At 39.5% G+C, this 16797-nt stretch overlaps 2 protein-coding genes and 1 long non-coding RNA gene across 3 annotated transcripts in view; 2 read left to right on the top strand and 1 right to left on the bottom strand.

Moving 5' to 3' along the window:
• Positions 1-16797, bottom strand: part of LOC117067040 — a 185729-nt gene that overhangs the window by 95580 nt on the left and 73352 nt on the right. The window contains exon 4 of the long non-coding RNA XR_004430576.1: positions 13892-14050. This is a non-coding gene — a long non-coding RNA (uncharacterized LOC117067040). The remainder of the gene's footprint in view (positions 1-13891; positions 14051-16797) is intronic.
• Positions 425-1201, top strand: LOC117067038 (keratin-associated protein 3-3). Its single transcript, XM_033183094.1, has one exon. The coding sequence runs from the start codon at positions 524-526 to the stop codon at positions 818-820; it is 297 nt and encodes a 98-aa protein (XP_033038985.1). The 5' UTR covers positions 425-523; the 3' UTR covers positions 821-1201.
• KRT40 (keratin 40) lies at positions 10133-16258 on the top strand. Its single transcript, XM_033183057.1, has 7 exons — positions 10133-10649; positions 11348-11430; positions 12024-12180; positions 13342-13503; positions 13583-13708; positions 15185-15405; positions 15912-16258. The coding sequence occupies exons 1-7, from the start codon at positions 10203-10205 to the stop codon at positions 16009-16011; spliced, it is 1296 nt and encodes a 431-aa protein (XP_033038948.1). The 5' UTR covers positions 10133-10202; the 3' UTR covers positions 16012-16258.

The raw sequence follows: 16797 nt of genomic DNA on the forward strand, positions 1-16797 counted from the left end.
TGTAATTTTGATCTTCAAAAGCCTCAAAGCTAAAAGAAAGTAAAATTAAGTTCAACTCTTTAAAACAAGAATACTTTATCAGACAAATTGGTATAGATAAAATGACAGATTAAAAATAAAGCAGCACTGGAGAGCAGGCCCACATATTGTACAGACTCACTGTCATGCAGTATTCCCCAGCAGGGCTGGTGTTGAAAATATAATAACAGAAGGCTTTGGTGATACCTCATAAAGCTTGTGTTCCAGTGACAAATAGCAAGGGTAATCAGTTCAGATTTAGCAATGAACTCAAATAAAAGTTAATTAGGAAAATGGGGACTCTTTACAGTGTCTAAATGTCAAACAAATTAAAGAATAATGGGTACACTAACATAAACAAGAACCAGGAAAGAAGCCTCTTGGCTGGACCAACTCCCAGTGGAGAGGATATATAAGAGCCCCACAGAAAGGAGAGATATTCACACCTCAGAAGACTTGTCCTTCTTTTCAATCAAACCCATAAATACCACAGACGCTGATTGCCATGGATTGCTGTGCCTCTCGCAGCTGCAGTGTCCCCACTGGGCCCGCCACCACCATCTGCACCTTCGACAAATCCTGCCGCTGCGGAGTCTGCCTACCCAGCACCTGTCCACACACGGTTTGGTTACTGGAGCCCACCTGCTGTGACAACTGTCCCCCACCCTGCTACATTCCTCAGCCCTGCGTGCCCACCTGCTTCCTGCTCAACTCTTGCCAGCCAACTCCAGGCCTGGAGACTCTCAACCTCACCACCTTCACTCAGCCGTGCTGTGAGCCCTGCCTCCCAAGAAGCTGCTGATGGATGGCTACTTTGCTCAGTTCCTGAGACTGAAAGAGTCAGCATAGAAGCTTTAGCGTTCACGTATCTCAGTGCCTACAACTAATGTACTCTGCTTTAGAAATTAGAACAAGGATGTTGCTATCACAATCACCCCTTGCAAATAAAAAGAGACCAAGAAACTTTCAATGACCATTCAGCTATAACCAACTGCAGTCTGAATTGGTGGATGCCTACAGCTTCCTGAAGCTGTTCGATTCCTTCATATTAAAGTGTCTCTTTCTGTGGGTGCTTTGGGAATTCTGTTTCCAGTCTTGGGTGCTATCTTTCTGGAAATTAAGGAAGTTCTTCATGATTATCCTAATAAATTTTACATCTCTGACATAGCACAAATGTCTACAATTACTTCTGTTTATTTCTGTTCATTCATTAAATGTGTTTCTTAACTCTGAACATTGACATTTTAAGAAAAACTGGGAACCTTAGTGAAACTGAAAATGATGGTAGTATGGACAAAAATTTAATTTTGCTGTTCTTGCTGTTTTAAGAAAATTAAACGTCCTTGCATATAAGATGGTCTAATACATTGGCATATTCGAAAGTAGACTTTTCCTGACTTGTCCTCCCAAAAAAAATGGTTTCAGACAGGTTGAGAAATATTGAACATTACCGAAACACCAAATATGACAAAATACATAAACTAATCCACATGACATGAGCTATTTATGAAAAAATTATAATAATGTCATTATTTATTCAACTAAGATTTATTAAATGTCCATGCTGTGTCCTGTGTTTCATTATCCTTGCTGAAAATAAGCTAACCATCTGGCAGGTGAAACAAATACAAACACAACATCCATTTGTTTCTTCCTACAGTTAATAATTATTTATCAAATGTCAATTGCTGTGTTATAATTTAAAAAATGATGTATTCTACCAGGAGTATTAGTAAAGTGCTGTGGGATCATAAAATTGAGAACAATGAAGACTGTTGTCATGGGGGTAAAGTGGGAAAGACATGGTCAAAGAGGAATTGACTGCAACCTAGGAGCAGAGAAGGAGGAGAGAATTCAAGATGGAAATACTCTGTTCTTCTTGCTCTAGACATGTCACGTTTGCAACACGAGTAGCTGTATCTAAACGGAGTCTGGAAAGCTATTCTGGAGAGGAAGAAGATATATGTAGGTAAGTGAAGAAGACTGTGTAAAAGTTCTCAAGTACTTACAGAAGGCGCAGTTGCATATATACTGGCTGAAATTCCATCAGGCACAGCAAAGAATGGCTGCTGGGTGGTTAGAAGCTGAATGGAGATACCAGAGGTCATTCACTATTAACAGACTTTGAGGTTCCAGCCTACCAGGGTAGAAAACAGGATTCAAAGAAAATTGAAGAAACTAAGAAGCCTGTGGGAAAGTATCAAGTGGTGAAACAAGGATGAAACTGGAGTCTCAGAATTAACAGGAGTTAAAGAATAGGAAATAAAAATTTGAGAGGGAATGAAAGCCAAAATTTTCGAAATTTGATGACATATTTTATTAACCTACATATTCAAGAATCTCAACAAACTCTTAGCAGGATAATTGCAATACACACACACACACACACACACACACACATACACACACACACATCACCTACACATATCATAGTCAAACTGCTGAATAACAATTAAGAAAAAAAAACAAATCAAATAGAAGTCAGCAAAGAAAAAATGAACGTCTGACTTCTCTTTAGATAAAATGGGTGTCAGAGGAAAATCAAACCTCATTTATAAGGTCCTAAAGGAAAAAAATTGTGAACACTACAGTCTGCAAAAACAACCTTCAATATTAAAGAAAAAATAAAAACACTTTTAGATGAATAAAGCTGACTTCTTTTTTAAGTGCCTGAAGATCTATACTATAAGAAACACTAAGCAAGTCCTTGTGGTTTAAGAGTTATTTTACCTCAACAACAAAAAACAAACAAACCAGTTCAGAAAAGGACAGAGAACTTGAATAGACATTTCTTCAAAAAAGATATACAAATAGCCAATAAGCACAGGCAAAGCTACTCAGCATCACATCACTAATCATTAGCAAAGTGCAAATCAAAACTACAATGAGACATCACCTCCCACCCATTAGGATGGCTACCATAAAATAAATAAAACACAAAAAACAAAACGGCCAGGTGTGGTGGCTCATGCCTATAATCCCAGCACTTTGGGAGGCCAAGGCAGGCAGATCACTTGAGGTCAGGAGTTTGAGATCAGCCCGGCCAACATGGGGAAATCCCGTCTCTGCTAAAAATACAAAAATTAGCCAGGCGTGGTGGTGTGCTCCTGTAATCCCAGCTACTTGGGAGGCTGAAGCAAGAGAATCACTTGAACCTAGGAGGCAGAGGTTGCACTGAGCCAAGATGGCGCCACTGCACTCCAGCCTGGGTGACAGAGCAAGACTCGGTCAAAAAAAACAACAACATATATATATAAAAAAAATATATATTTTATATATAGGTATATATATTATATATATATATAGAGAGAGAGAGAGAGAGAAACTGGAACCCTGAAGCATTGCTGGTAGGAAGGTAAAATTGTACAGTGACTATGAAAAACAATATAGCAGTTCCTCAAAAAATTAAATGTAGAATTGCCTTATGATCCTGCACTTCCACTTCTGGGTATATGCCCAAAAGAACGGAAAGCAGAGTCTCTAAAAGACATTTGTATACTTGTGTTCATAGCAGCAATAATCGCAATAGCTAAAATATGAAAACAAACAAGCATTCATTGATAGATGGATGGATAATCAAAATGTGGTACATCCATACAATGGAATATTATTCAGCCCTAAAAGGGAAGGACTTTCTGACACATGCCACAACATGAATTAACCTTGAAGACATTGTGCTAAGTGAAGTAAGCCAGTCACAAAAAGATACTATTCACTTATATGCTTTCACTTATATGAGGTAGTTAAATGTAGTAAAAAAAATCACAGAGATGAAAAGTAGAACAGTGGTTGCCAGGACACAAGGGTGGGGTTAATGGGCAGTTGTTTAAAGGGAACAGAGTTTCAGTTTTAAAAGGTGAAAAGCGTCATGGAGAAGGGTGGTGGTGATGCCCACACAACATTTGAATGTACTTAATACTACTGGATTGTACACTTTAAAACAGTTAAGATAGTAAATTTTATGTTACTTGTATTTTGCCACAATAAAAAAAATTTTAAGAGTAATGATACAAAATGAAGTCTCAGACCTTCAGGAAGGAAAAAAAATCACTGAAAATGGTAAATACATGGATAAAATATGAGACTTTCTCTTTTTCGTTTTCTCAATATTCTAAAAGACAATTATTTAAAGCAAAAACAATGGCATTGTGGGGTTTCTATATGCAGAAGTAAGCAATTTGACAATAAAAGCACAAAGAACAGAAAGGAGCAAAAAGAACTCTACTCTGGTAAGGTTCTCATATTTTACATAAAGTGCTACATTATTAATTCCAAGTGGACTGTAATAATGTAAAGATGCATATCATAATCCTGGGAGAACTATCCCACCCTTTAGAAAAGCCATTAAAAGATATATACTTATAAAACTAGCATAGAAAATAAAGTAGAATGTTTGATTGGCCCAAAATAAGATGAGAAACAAAAGGGAAAGGAAGCAAAAACACATGGAAATAAAAAATAAATAGCAAGATGGTAGATTTTAAACCAACCATATCAATAATTACATTAATTATAAAGTAACCACTCCAATAAAAAGTCAGAGGATGTCAGACTGGATTTAAAAAGAAAACCCAACACTATGCTGTTTAAAAGAGATTTGCTTTAAATATAAAAGCACAAGAAAATTGAATGCTATAGTCTGAAAAACAGACATACCATGCAAATAGTAATGATAAGAAAGAAGTTTGGCATTTAAATATTAGATAATTTTTAAGGTGATATTTCATAATGAAAAAGGGAAAATTCATCAGGTGGTCCCATAATCCATAAAAATATGACCCAATAACAGAGCTTCAAAATAAATAAGGCAAAAAAATCCCAGAAGTCAAGAGAGAAACAGATAAATCCAAAATCACATTTCATGATTTTAATATCCCGTCAGTATCTGAGAGAACAAACAGACAAGAAAATTATCAAGGATAAAGAAGATTTGAATAATAGTATCAAGCAATTTTGCCCAGTTACATTCACAGAATGTTACCCCTTGCAATTACAGAATATACATTCTTTTCAAATGCACAAGGAACTCTCACCAAAATAGACTACATTCTGGGCCATTAAATTTGTCTTCATAAATTCCAAAATTTAACAAAATATGTTATCTGACCACAATGGAATTAAATGAGAAATCAATAAGATATTTAGAAAAATCACCAAATACTTGAAAATCAAACAACACAGTTCTAATACCCTATGGATCAAATAATAAATACCAATACAGCTTAAGAAATATTATGAGCTGAATGATAATGAAAACACAAGATTTTAAAAATTAATGGGATACATGCAGCATTGGATTAGTAGAAAATATACAGCAAATGATTATATTAGAAAATAAGATTTACATCTTTATCACCTTCATTTATATCTTCTTCAATCACTTAAGTTTTCATTTCAACTAAATAGAAAAAGAACAATTAAAATTCAAAGTAAGTAGAAAGAAAGAAATAATAAACATAATATCAGAAGTCAATGAAATAGAAAGCAATGAGGAAATTAATGAAGCTAAAATGTGATTCTTTGAAAGGATTCATGAAGTACTTCTATTTAGTTATTTTTTAGTTGGCAAATGATAATTGTGTATATGTACATTTGTGGGGTACAACGTGGTGTTTTGATTTATGCATTGTGGAAACAGTAAATCAAGCTAATTAACATATCCATCACCTAACACCTTATCATTGTTTCATGGTGAGAACATAAAAAATCTATTCTTTCAGTAACTTTGAAATACACAATGCATTAGTATTAATCTGATGAACATCAAGCCAGATTGATGGGGGAAGCATGAGATAAAACACAAATTACCAACATCTGGAATTAAATAGTGAGAATATATAGACACTACAGCTACTAAAATTCATGATAAAGATTATTATGAACCACTTTATTTCAGTATTTTTGCAACTTAGTGAAGTGAACAAACTCCTTGAAAAATGCAACTTTCACACAAAATGAAATAGAACAACTGAACAGCTTTGTGGGGTTTCTATATGTAGAGGTAAGCAATTTGATATTTTTTAATATTTGATGTAGAGGTAAGCAAATATATATATATTTGTGTGTGTGCACATGTGTGTGTGCGTGTGTTTGAAACGGAGTCTCACTCTCATTCAAGCTAGAGTGCAATGGTGTGATCTCAACTCACTGCAACCTCCACCTTCCAGGTTTCACCAATTTTCACGCCTCAGCCTCCCGAAAAGCTAGGACTACAGGTGTTTGCCACTATGCCCAGCTATTTTTTGTATTTTTAGTAGAGACAAGGCTTCAGCATATTAGCCAGGCTGGTCTCAAACTCTGCCCTTAAGTGATCTGCCTGCCTGGCCTCCCAAAACACTGGGATCACAGGCTTGAGCCACCATGCCCAGATTTTTTTTTCCTAGTTAAAAACAAAACACAACTTTTTCACATGGGAGACTCCTGGAAGAGATGGCCTCACTGGACTCCATCAAACATTTAAGGAAGAAATAACACTAATCTTATAAAATCTCATGAAATAAAGAGGAAACGTTTCTCATTTAATTTATGAACAGTATTACTCCATTCTCACACTGTTATAAAGAAATATCTGAGACTGGATAATTTATAAAGGAAGGAGGTGTGATTGAGTCTCAGTTCCACATGGCTAGGGAGGCCTCAGGAAACTTACAATAATGGTGGAAGAGGAAGCAGGCACTTCTTACATGGGGGCCAGTGAGAGACAGCGTGTGAAGGAGGAACTGTCACACACTTACAAAACCCTTAGATTTCCTGAGAACTCACTCACTATCACAAGAACAGCATAGGGGAAACTGCCCCCATGATCCAATCACCTCCCACCAGGTACCTCCCCTAACACGTGGGGATTTGGGGATTACAATTCGAGATGAAGTTTGGGTGGGACACAAAGCCAAGCCATATCATGAACCCAGTATACAACTTGATACCAAAACCTAGCTAGGTCATTAGAAGAAAAGAAAATTACAGGCAATATTTCTCATCAACATAGATGGGGGAAAAAAATCCATTTGCTAATCCTATCAACTAATTGAATAAAGCAATTTATGTAAAGAATAATGTAGAGTGACCAAGTCATGCAAGATGACTGATCGTACTCTAGGGTCCCCCAGATCAGCCCCCACTTCCTTCTTTGCCTTGGGAAACAGAGTGCCTTGATTATCCGGTGGCCCGGCCAGTTGTGTGTTCCCCTTGCAGCTTGAACCCGAGCCGGGCCTTGAACATTCCCAGGCACTGTTAAAGTTACTTAGGTTGTTGCCCAAAACAGTGAAAATCAACCTTGTTACTGCACGTATATACTAGCCCTGGCCCTGAGCCAACTTTCTTAAAGCCTCATGTAAACTCTTATAACCTTATGCACAAATGTGAAAAGCCACAAGACAACTACTATAGCAGAAATGCATGCGAAGTGCTCTGGGAGGAGCCCCATCTCCACATAAGGCAGCTGAACGACGTTTCAGCTAAGTCTTGACATGTGAGTTCATCCAGGAAAGGAATGGCAGAAGAGCATTTGACCAAGAAAACAGTACCTACAAAGCTTGAAGGATGGCTGGAGCTTAGGGTTTGTGAAAGAGAACATCACAAAGTGAGCCCAGAAAGGTAAATGGGCACTAGGTTAGAGAAGGTCATATTTGCCAAGGTAGAAAGCTTGCACTCTGTAAGTGGAGGGCGATGAAAAGCAGGTGTATATTTTAGGAAAATGATTCTGGCAGCCTAGGTGGATGTTGTAAAATAAGAGCAGAGTATTATACAAAATAAACTACAATGTTTTTGTTTTTGTTGTTTTCTGTTTTTTTTTTTTTTTTTTTTTATCATGGCCTTTCATGACATCTATTTCTTTTCCTGTATTCTCAATGTTCCTTTCTTCTGATGATGTACTACAGAAATTGTCACGGGTGATTAGCGACTAACAATCTAGGGCTGGTGGCATGGGGGTAAGAAGAATTTATCAACATAGTTGTAGGTAAAGAAAGGCAGATTTATTAGAGAAAGTATGAAAATACATTGCAAGGAAGCAATGGGCAGCACAGCAGAGAAGAGGCTGTATGCAATGAGAAAAAGGTGTGCTGGAGATTTTACAGGATGGTGCTTGTGCTGTGTGCTGAAGAGGGTTTGGGCAGTACTGATAACACTAAGGTTGCAGTGAGCTAAGTTGCATTTTTCTATCAGCTGAAAGTCTGGTGATAGCTGAGTGCAGAAATATTGTGCAGGAGGGCTATGTGTCCTGGACCATGAAGAAGGTGAGTCATAGCTTATCTTCTTTCTTTCTTTTTTTTTTTTTTTTTGCTTTCCTCTGGTCCTGCCAGCCTGACTTCTCTTCCCTAAGGAGGACTCCACAGAAATGAATTCTGGGTGATTTCCATATTCTACGATGGAGACTATAGCTATAGATCATTATTATACAACACTACCTAATTAACCCAGAACAAAATAAATAGTCCTCTCCTGCAGGACACTAACTAGTAACCAATACTTTACAATTATAAATTAGTTTCAGACAAAAGGAAATATTTCTTATTTTATCTGCAGTTACATGACTGTACTTTAGCTAACTAGAACCTGTGATGGACAACCAAAATGTGGGTTTTCTTCAAAGATATTTTTCTTTTGACTCATTAGGTTCCTGTGAAAAGATAATTTTCTTTCAGAGATTTGTAATTTTTCAGAAGTGTTTTTGAATCCTTGAACTCATATTCGTTGCAGAGCAGCGTCAATATACCATGAGACACTCTAAGAACTTTTTGCATAAGTGTTGATGTGTAAAGAGAATCACTAAATTCAAACCCAACTCTACCCAGGGAGTAATCAATCCTCAGAGACTATTTTAACTCACTCACATATGTTCTTCTGGTTTGGTTTCTACTATCAGCTACCTAGGAAGTAGCACTCAGGATTAGGGGGAAAAATAAGTTTATTCTGGATCAAAAAATTTTCAACTTTTTCAGATGACTGTATTTTCTTTTCCTGTAATGTTCTTAAAAATTCTAGAGGCAATTTTCTCTATGCACCTTTGAAATAAACATAACGACTAAAACCAAGCAAAGTGAAACAGATTATGCTTCATAATGGAGGTGAAATCCAAGAGAGAATCCAAAAAAGTTACACATCTCAAGTTCCTATCTGACAGATTTGGTACCAGAGATTTCATCCAGTGGAATTACTGATTTGGAATCTAAATAAAATTTTATTTCCCAAGTTCCAGTATTTTTAATTTTCATGAAATTCAGGCCTTCATAAATAACTAAATAGGAGAAAACAGGCTCTACATCTCAGAAGAAAAGACTCCTGTGGGTTCCTTGTCCCTACTCTGAAGTATAATCATTGAGGAATTCCCAAGGGACTAAAAGGTTATAACTTACAATTTCTATTTCACTCTTATTAGAAATACAGGTAAAATAGTATAACTTACCTAACAACAAGAAATGAGAAATGTGGAGAAGGCAAGTTTCAGGAAATCAAAGATCATAATTCCAGCTCTAACCAATTTAGATTTTAGCCTGCAGAAAAACGAGTTATTCCTATCAGTTATGTGAAGTGACTTTTCCATTTGTACGCAGGTGGACACGGTTTGTACACACACATACAAACACACACACACATTAAGCCCAATATATAGCTCACTCCTTCAGTCTTGTCAACACCTACTCTGAGAACACAAAAAGCATTGAAAGATTGCTAATCACACTGACTGTTTTTGTGGTGGTGGCACAAACAAATAACTGTCATTTTATGAGCTGTAACACTAATTTTAAAAGGGGACACAAGCAATCAATGCACAGAATCAAAATCTGCGGACATATTATTTTCCTGATTTGTAATGAGTTGTATCTACAATTATTGATTGGCCAAATTTTCTCTTTCTTTTCTTATTCTGTCAAAAGGACAATGTTTCCTATGACAATTTTCTGAAATAAGTGTTTTGTCTGGCACATGGAAACGGTGTGGGTCCTGCTTCGGTAACCTAAAGTTATCCCTCTTTTATGAGGCATAAAACTCTTCCTCAGTAAATAAACAGCTTTAATGAGATGTTTGTATGAAAACTGGCACCATCAGTGATAAAGAAAACATCCGGTGCAGTATGTAAACACCCATTTTGGGGCGTTATAAAACTCTCAGGAGGGAAGGAGAGTTTTGGAGTCAAGGCAAGTGAAGTTTTGCAGCCAGCCTCTGTCTTTGCTTCTGGAAGGATGACTTCTGACTGCTCCTCTACGCACTGCTCTCCTGAATCCTGTACCACGGCCTCCGGTTGTGCACCTGCCTCAAGCTGTTCCATAGAAACAGCTTGTCTCCCCAGTGCCTGTGCTACATCCCGATGTCATACTCCAAGCTTCCTACCCAGGTCTCGCGGGCTGACCGGTTGCCTCTTGCCATGCTACTTTACTGGAAGTTGTAACAGTCCCTGCTTGGTGGGGGACTGTGCCTGGTGTGAGGATGGGGTGTTCACTAGCAATGAGAAGGAGACGATGCAGTTCCTGAATGACAGACTTGCCAACTATCTGGAGAAGGTGCGCAGCCTGGAGGAGACCAACGCAGAGCTAGAATCCAGGATCCAAGAACAATGTGAACAGGATATCCCAACGGTGTGCCCGGATTATCAGTGTTACTTCAACACCATTGAAGATCTCCAACAAAAGGTCTGTGTCCTGCTGCCCTAGTGCTCCACCTCCCAGATCTATGGCTTGCTTTATCTTTCTACCAGAAGAGGCTGTTTTACAGAAGGCAACCAAGGGAAAGGGGAATTCCAGGAGTTAATGGTACACAGGGGAGACCACTGGACTGAAAGTCAGAAAACCTCAGCACCAGCCCCAGAGCTACCCCTGATAACTGAGTGACTATAACAAAGTAACTCGCCCTTAGGCTTTTCCTTCATCATCTATAGAATGCAGAAAAACTGTATTACGTCCAAAATCGCTTTTGTGTTTGACACTGAACATTTACATTATCTGAACACAGATCGTCAAATGCCATCTTTTTAACCACCTAGTAATCATTTTCTTGTCTCCTTGATGAATTTCTATTATTATGGGAGAGGATATAGTCATAATACAAACTACTGATGGAGAAAACGTTAATGGTGTTCAACTGCCTAGGGATGTTGCAAAGTGTCTTATGTTATTAAAAACTAAACCTTTTAATTTCTCTGTTTTGCTTCTAAATTGGCACTGCTTTTTTCTTCATGAAGCGACAAGGTTAATAAGAAAAGCAGGCGGAGGGTGATTTTATACTTTCTTATAAAGACTTTCAAAAGATAACTAATGGCATAGCTGTTGAATAGAAGTTTATTTAGGTTTCTCTCAAAGAATCATTTATCACATAATGGCTTGCTTCCCAGATCTTATGCACGAAAGCAGAGAATTCTAGACTTGCTGTACAGCTTGACAACTGCAAACTGGCCACTGATGACTTTAAGTCAAAGTAAGTTTAATTTAATTTAATTTAATTTACTTATTTTGAGGAGTTTCACTCTTGTCTCCCAGGCTGGAGGGCAATGACGCTATCTCAGCTCACTGCAACCTCTGCCTCCTGGGTTCAAGCGATTCTCCTGCCTCAGCCTCCTGCGTAGCCAGGATTACAGGCAGGCGTGCGCCGCCACCCACACCCAGCTAATTTTTGTATTTTCAGTAGAGATGGGGTTTCACCATGTGAACCAGGCTGGTCTTGAACTCCTGACCTCAGGTGATCCGCCCGCCTCGGCCTCCCAGAGTGCTAGGATTACAGGCATGAGCCACCACGCCCGGCCTTAATTTTAATTTGAAAATAATTTATGGTTCTCTCTCTCTCTCTCTCTCTCTCTCACACACACACACACACACACATACACACAAATATTCTCTATATAATATTTTAAAGTCAAGAATGTTTTAAAAGCTTGAATTTATCATTACTTAGGAATTAAGAGAAATGATGCACATGGCTTCCTGAAGTCCATGTGTCGATCCTCCACGTATCCCCACACTTTGCACAGAGTTCAGCAAAGTAAGCGTTGGATTTCTCTTTTGCTGTGAAAGGTACGAGAGTGAACTGTCCTTTCGCCAGCTGTTAGAGGCAGACATCAGTGGCCTGCATGGGATCCTGGAAGAGCTGACCCTGTGCAAATCTGATCTGGAGGCCCATGTGGAGTCTCTGAAGGAAGATCTCCTTTGCCTTAAGAAAAACCATGAAGAGGTAAGGAAAGCGGCAACGTCACTGAAGGACTCCGAGAGTAACATACTTAACACTGAGAGATGATCTGTTGATGTTTGTAAATCAAATTTGGGCAGATGTTGCTTAAGCTGGAATAAAACTACTCCAGGCAGGGCCAAGTGCGGTGGCTTGGGCCTGTAATCCAAGCACTTTGGGAGGCCGAGGCAGGTGGATCACAAGGTCAGGGGTTCGAGACCAGCCTGGCCAATATGATGAAACCCCATCTCTACTAAAAATACAAAAATTAGCTGGGCATGGTGGTGGGTGCCTGTAGTCCTAGCTACTTGGGAGGCTGAGGCAGGAGAATCGCTTGAACCCAGGAGGCAGAGGTTGCAGTGAGCCGAGATCTCACCACTGCACTCCAACCTGGGCAACAGAGCAAGACTCCATCTCAAAAAACAAACAAACAAACAAAAAAGTGAAAAACTACTCAAGGCATTATTACTATTCAACCTGATCATTCCAGCATGTCCCTGAATTAAGATGTGAAATAGCCCCTAGACAGTGCCAGACAAAGGAACCAAACTCTTCTCCTGCCTTGCCTTTGTGGAGGAGGTGAGTAACTTCACAAATGGCTTCCTTTGGAGGCTTTATGCCACCCCTAGCTCCAATCCACAGGGTATGAAAATCAGTCTGAGAAACAGACTGTGAAGTCCATTTCAAAAAAGGGATAAGGACTCACGCACTATCTGGACCAGTGTTTTTAAATATTCCGCATTTATAAACTTTTAAAAGTCATAAAATATAAAGTGATTGATACATTGATAAAGCTAGAAAATGAAAAGCTGAATAATGTAACAAAGTACATTTGCTCTTTGAATATTTGTTGATGACAATCATAGCTAACATTTATTGACACCTTACTATGTGTCATAATTAACTTTTATAAGTTAATTATGTGTAGATTAACTCTTCTAGATCTCACAATAACCTTCTGGAAAAATGTCCGATTATTATGTCCATTTGACAGACGAAGAAATTGAGGCCCTTCTAAGTGGTGAAAAGAGATTCAGCCCAGACAATCGGAATCAAAAACTCACACTTTTACCTACTACTCCACAAAACAGAAGTAGAATGCCATTGGATGTCAAATGGATTTTTCCCCATCATTCTGTGACATTCTTTATGCCATCCCACTTTCAGGAAGTCAACTTGCTTCGTGGACAGCTTGGCGACCACCTCAGTGTGGAGCTGGACACTGCCCCCACCCTTGACCTCAACAGGGTCCTGGATGAGATGCGCTGTCAGTATGAAACGGTGCTTGCCAACAATCGCAGAGAAGCCGAAGAATGGTTCGCTGTTCAGGTCAGCACCCAGATTGAAAAAATGGCAGGGTTACAGACTTCTGCCTTTTGGGAATTCTCTAATGGTGCCTGTGTTTCAGACAGAAGAGCTGAATCAGCAGCAACTGTCCAGTGCGGAGCAGCTGCAGGGCTGCCAGACGGAGATCTTGGAACTGAAACGCACAGCCAATGCTCTGGAAATTGAGCTCCAAGCACAGCAAAGCCTGGTGCGTGAGGCAAAGGCAGTGTCCGTTATGTCACTGATAAGTCAGGCTCTGAGATGTTAAGCCTTCTTCCATATCCAGGGGTCACATTTCCTTGTCTTTCCCAAGTACTGCCATTTACCCAGCTATTAATAGAAGCAGAAGTGACATGTCCACAGCTTGTGTTGTCCCTCTAAGATGCCTTACCTTCACTCCTGGACTTGAGTCTGATGCTGCAGCAGCCTCCAGAGATGGGGAGGGAGAAGCAGAGCGAGAGAGAAACCTCCAGGCCATGGTCACTTAAGCATTCCAGCAGGTTTTAATTCTCATTTGATTCAGGCCAGTTTTCCAGGCTCACTGTTATATCTAAAACAAAGAATCATTTTCAAACATTTCATCCTACAGTTTCCCTACAGGATCTACACTTCAACCTGATCCTTCACTGCACCCCACCCCACTCAAGCAACAAGAACACCATGCGTCCAAGATGACATGAACCAGTTCTGGTCAAGCACCACTGTGTGCATGTCGTTAGGTCCTGAGGAGAATACCTAGGAGAACAATAGCTGAGCATTCATCCTGTGAGAGGCACTATGCTCATTTAAGCCTCACAGTAACTTCACGGGATAGATATCTTTATCCCATGACACAGATAAGGAAAACTGAGACTCAGATTAAGTAACCTGCAAAGGATGCAATTCTAAGAGGCAAACTTGGAAGCTGAGTTCAGTCAGTTGAATCCCAGAGCCTCTTCTCCCTCTCTCCTTTTAAATGTATTTTTATTGACATACAATATTTGTAAATATTTATGGAGTAGATGTGATATTTTGTAACATGCATAGAATGTGTAACGATCAAGTCAGGATATTTACAGCATCCATCACCTCAAGTATTTATCATTTCTATGTGTTGGGAGCATTTCAAGCCCTCTCTTCTAGCTATTTTGAAATGCACAGTGTATTGTTGTTAACTGTAGTCACCCTTCTCTGCTGTCCAACATGAAAACGTATTCCTTCTGTCTAGCTGTATGTTTGCACCCATTAACCAACCTCTCTTCATCCCCTTACCACACATATGCCCTTCCCAGCCTCTGGTATCCAGAGCCTCTTCTCCTAACAGCACCATACTACCCCTCCCTGCCAAGAGTCCAAACTCAATCTTTCCTCTCATATGGTGTTGATAGTCCTTAAGCTTCACAAATAAGTCATGTATTGCTGTAGTCATAGTGGTGGTAGTGATAGCTGACATGTAGAACAGTGGCAGTATGGCTGGCACTGTTCTAAATGCTTTACACATATTAACTCTTAATCTTCACAGCCCTCTAATGAGACAAATACTTTGCATTTCCCACTATATAGAGAATAAAACTGAGACTCACAGAAGCTAAATAATCTGCCAGTGGTCACATAGCTAGAAAAGGGTAAGCAAGGATTTGAACGTAGGCACTCTGGCCCGAGAGACTGCACTTCATGGTCCTTTGGACAATGTTTCCTCCTGCAGACAGAATCTCTGGAATGCACCGTGGCAGAAACTGAGGCCCAGTACAGCTCCCAGCTGGCCCAGATTCAGTGCCTGATCGATAACGTGGAGAACCAGCTGGCCGAGATCCGCTGCGACCTGGAGCGACAGAACCAGGAGTACCAGGTGCTCCTGGACGTGAAGGCCCGGCTGGAGGGCGAGATCAACACGTACCGGGGCCTGCTGGACAGTGAGGACAGCAGGCAAGTTCCACAGTTACTCATGAAATCCCCCAGAGTCACAAAGAGGCTGATGTAAAAGAATCCTGTTTTCCCAAGGCCTGGACAAGTTCAAACCTCCCCAATGTGTTAAGGAATCTTTTTAAAAGAGGGCTGAAAAGTGGCTGAGGTTAAGCACATGACACTAGAGATATTTTTAAAATATTCTAAAGGCAGATTAATTATTAGTGTAACATTTCATGCTGACATCTCCCTTTGTTCCTGTTTTCCACTAAAGGAAAATCAGGAATAGGCCTGAGATAACATTTGCAAAATCAAGAAAAAACATAAAATACTATTCAACTGCCACTGCTACAGTGAACATGAAGTGGCAATTCTGGGTGCAGAGAAGAAACAGGCTTCAGTCAATGCTATTGTGCAGAGTTTTTTTCAGAACATAATTTGTGGGCAAACTTTGACATGATTTTTCTGAGTTGCCATCTTATCAAGATTCCCTTGCTAAGCTTGTTTTAAAATCGATTTTTCCCCAGGCTTTCCTGTAACCCATGTTCGACCACATGCACCTCGAGTAACACTTGTGAGCCATGCTCAGCCTATGTCATCTGCACGGTTGAAAACTGCTGTTTGTGAATGTTAAGGACAGCAGATAGAGGAATCAAAGCCAGCAGCATCCTAGAAAGGAGATGGGGCTTCAACCAGGGGCGTCCAAACAGGAATCACAAATCCAGGGGGCGCTCATATCCTGGAATTGCCCTCCAGGCATCCTCAGTCTTTCTGCTTTACTATTTCCTCTCCTTCCGGCTTATTTGTGGTATGCTGGGAGCCCATAAAGCGTTCTTGCTCATCTCCAAATAAAACATGTTTTACTCCTTTCGCATGGTAAATATAGCTCTATGACTAATTACTGTTGATAGAATATTCATTTTATGGCAAGGGAATCATCTAAACCCATAACCATAGTTTCAATGTACATAAACCTAGGCTGAAAATATTTTTTAACTCCTCAAATACAAATATATTAATGAACCCATGCAAAATGGCATATATCTTAGAAAACAGTTGTGCATATCTTTCTGAGAAAAAAAATTAGGAATAGAATACGATAACATGTATTTTTTGATTATAAAAGTACTAGATTCTCTTTTTTGTAATTTGGCTCATTAAAAGGGAAAAGGTCACTTCTTTTGAGACAAAGTCTCACTGTGTCACCCAGGCTGGAGTGCAGTCGCGCTGTCTCAGCTCACTGCAACCTCCACCTCCTGGGTTCAAGCGATTCTACTGCCTCAGCCTCCCGAGTAGCTGGGACTACAGGTGCATGCCACCACACCAGGCTAATTTTTTGTATTTTTTTTTTTTTTTTTTAGTAGAGACAGGGTTTCACCATGTTAGCCAGGATGGTCTCGATCTCCTGACCTT

Source organism: Trachypithecus francoisi, unplaced genomic scaffold (assembly GCF_009764315.1).
Source record: "Trachypithecus francoisi isolate TF-2019V2 unplaced genomic scaffold, Tfra_2.0 Lachesis_group20, whole genome shotgun sequence".
Lineage (NCBI taxonomy): Eukaryota > Metazoa > Chordata > Mammalia > Primates > Cercopithecidae > Trachypithecus > Trachypithecus francoisi.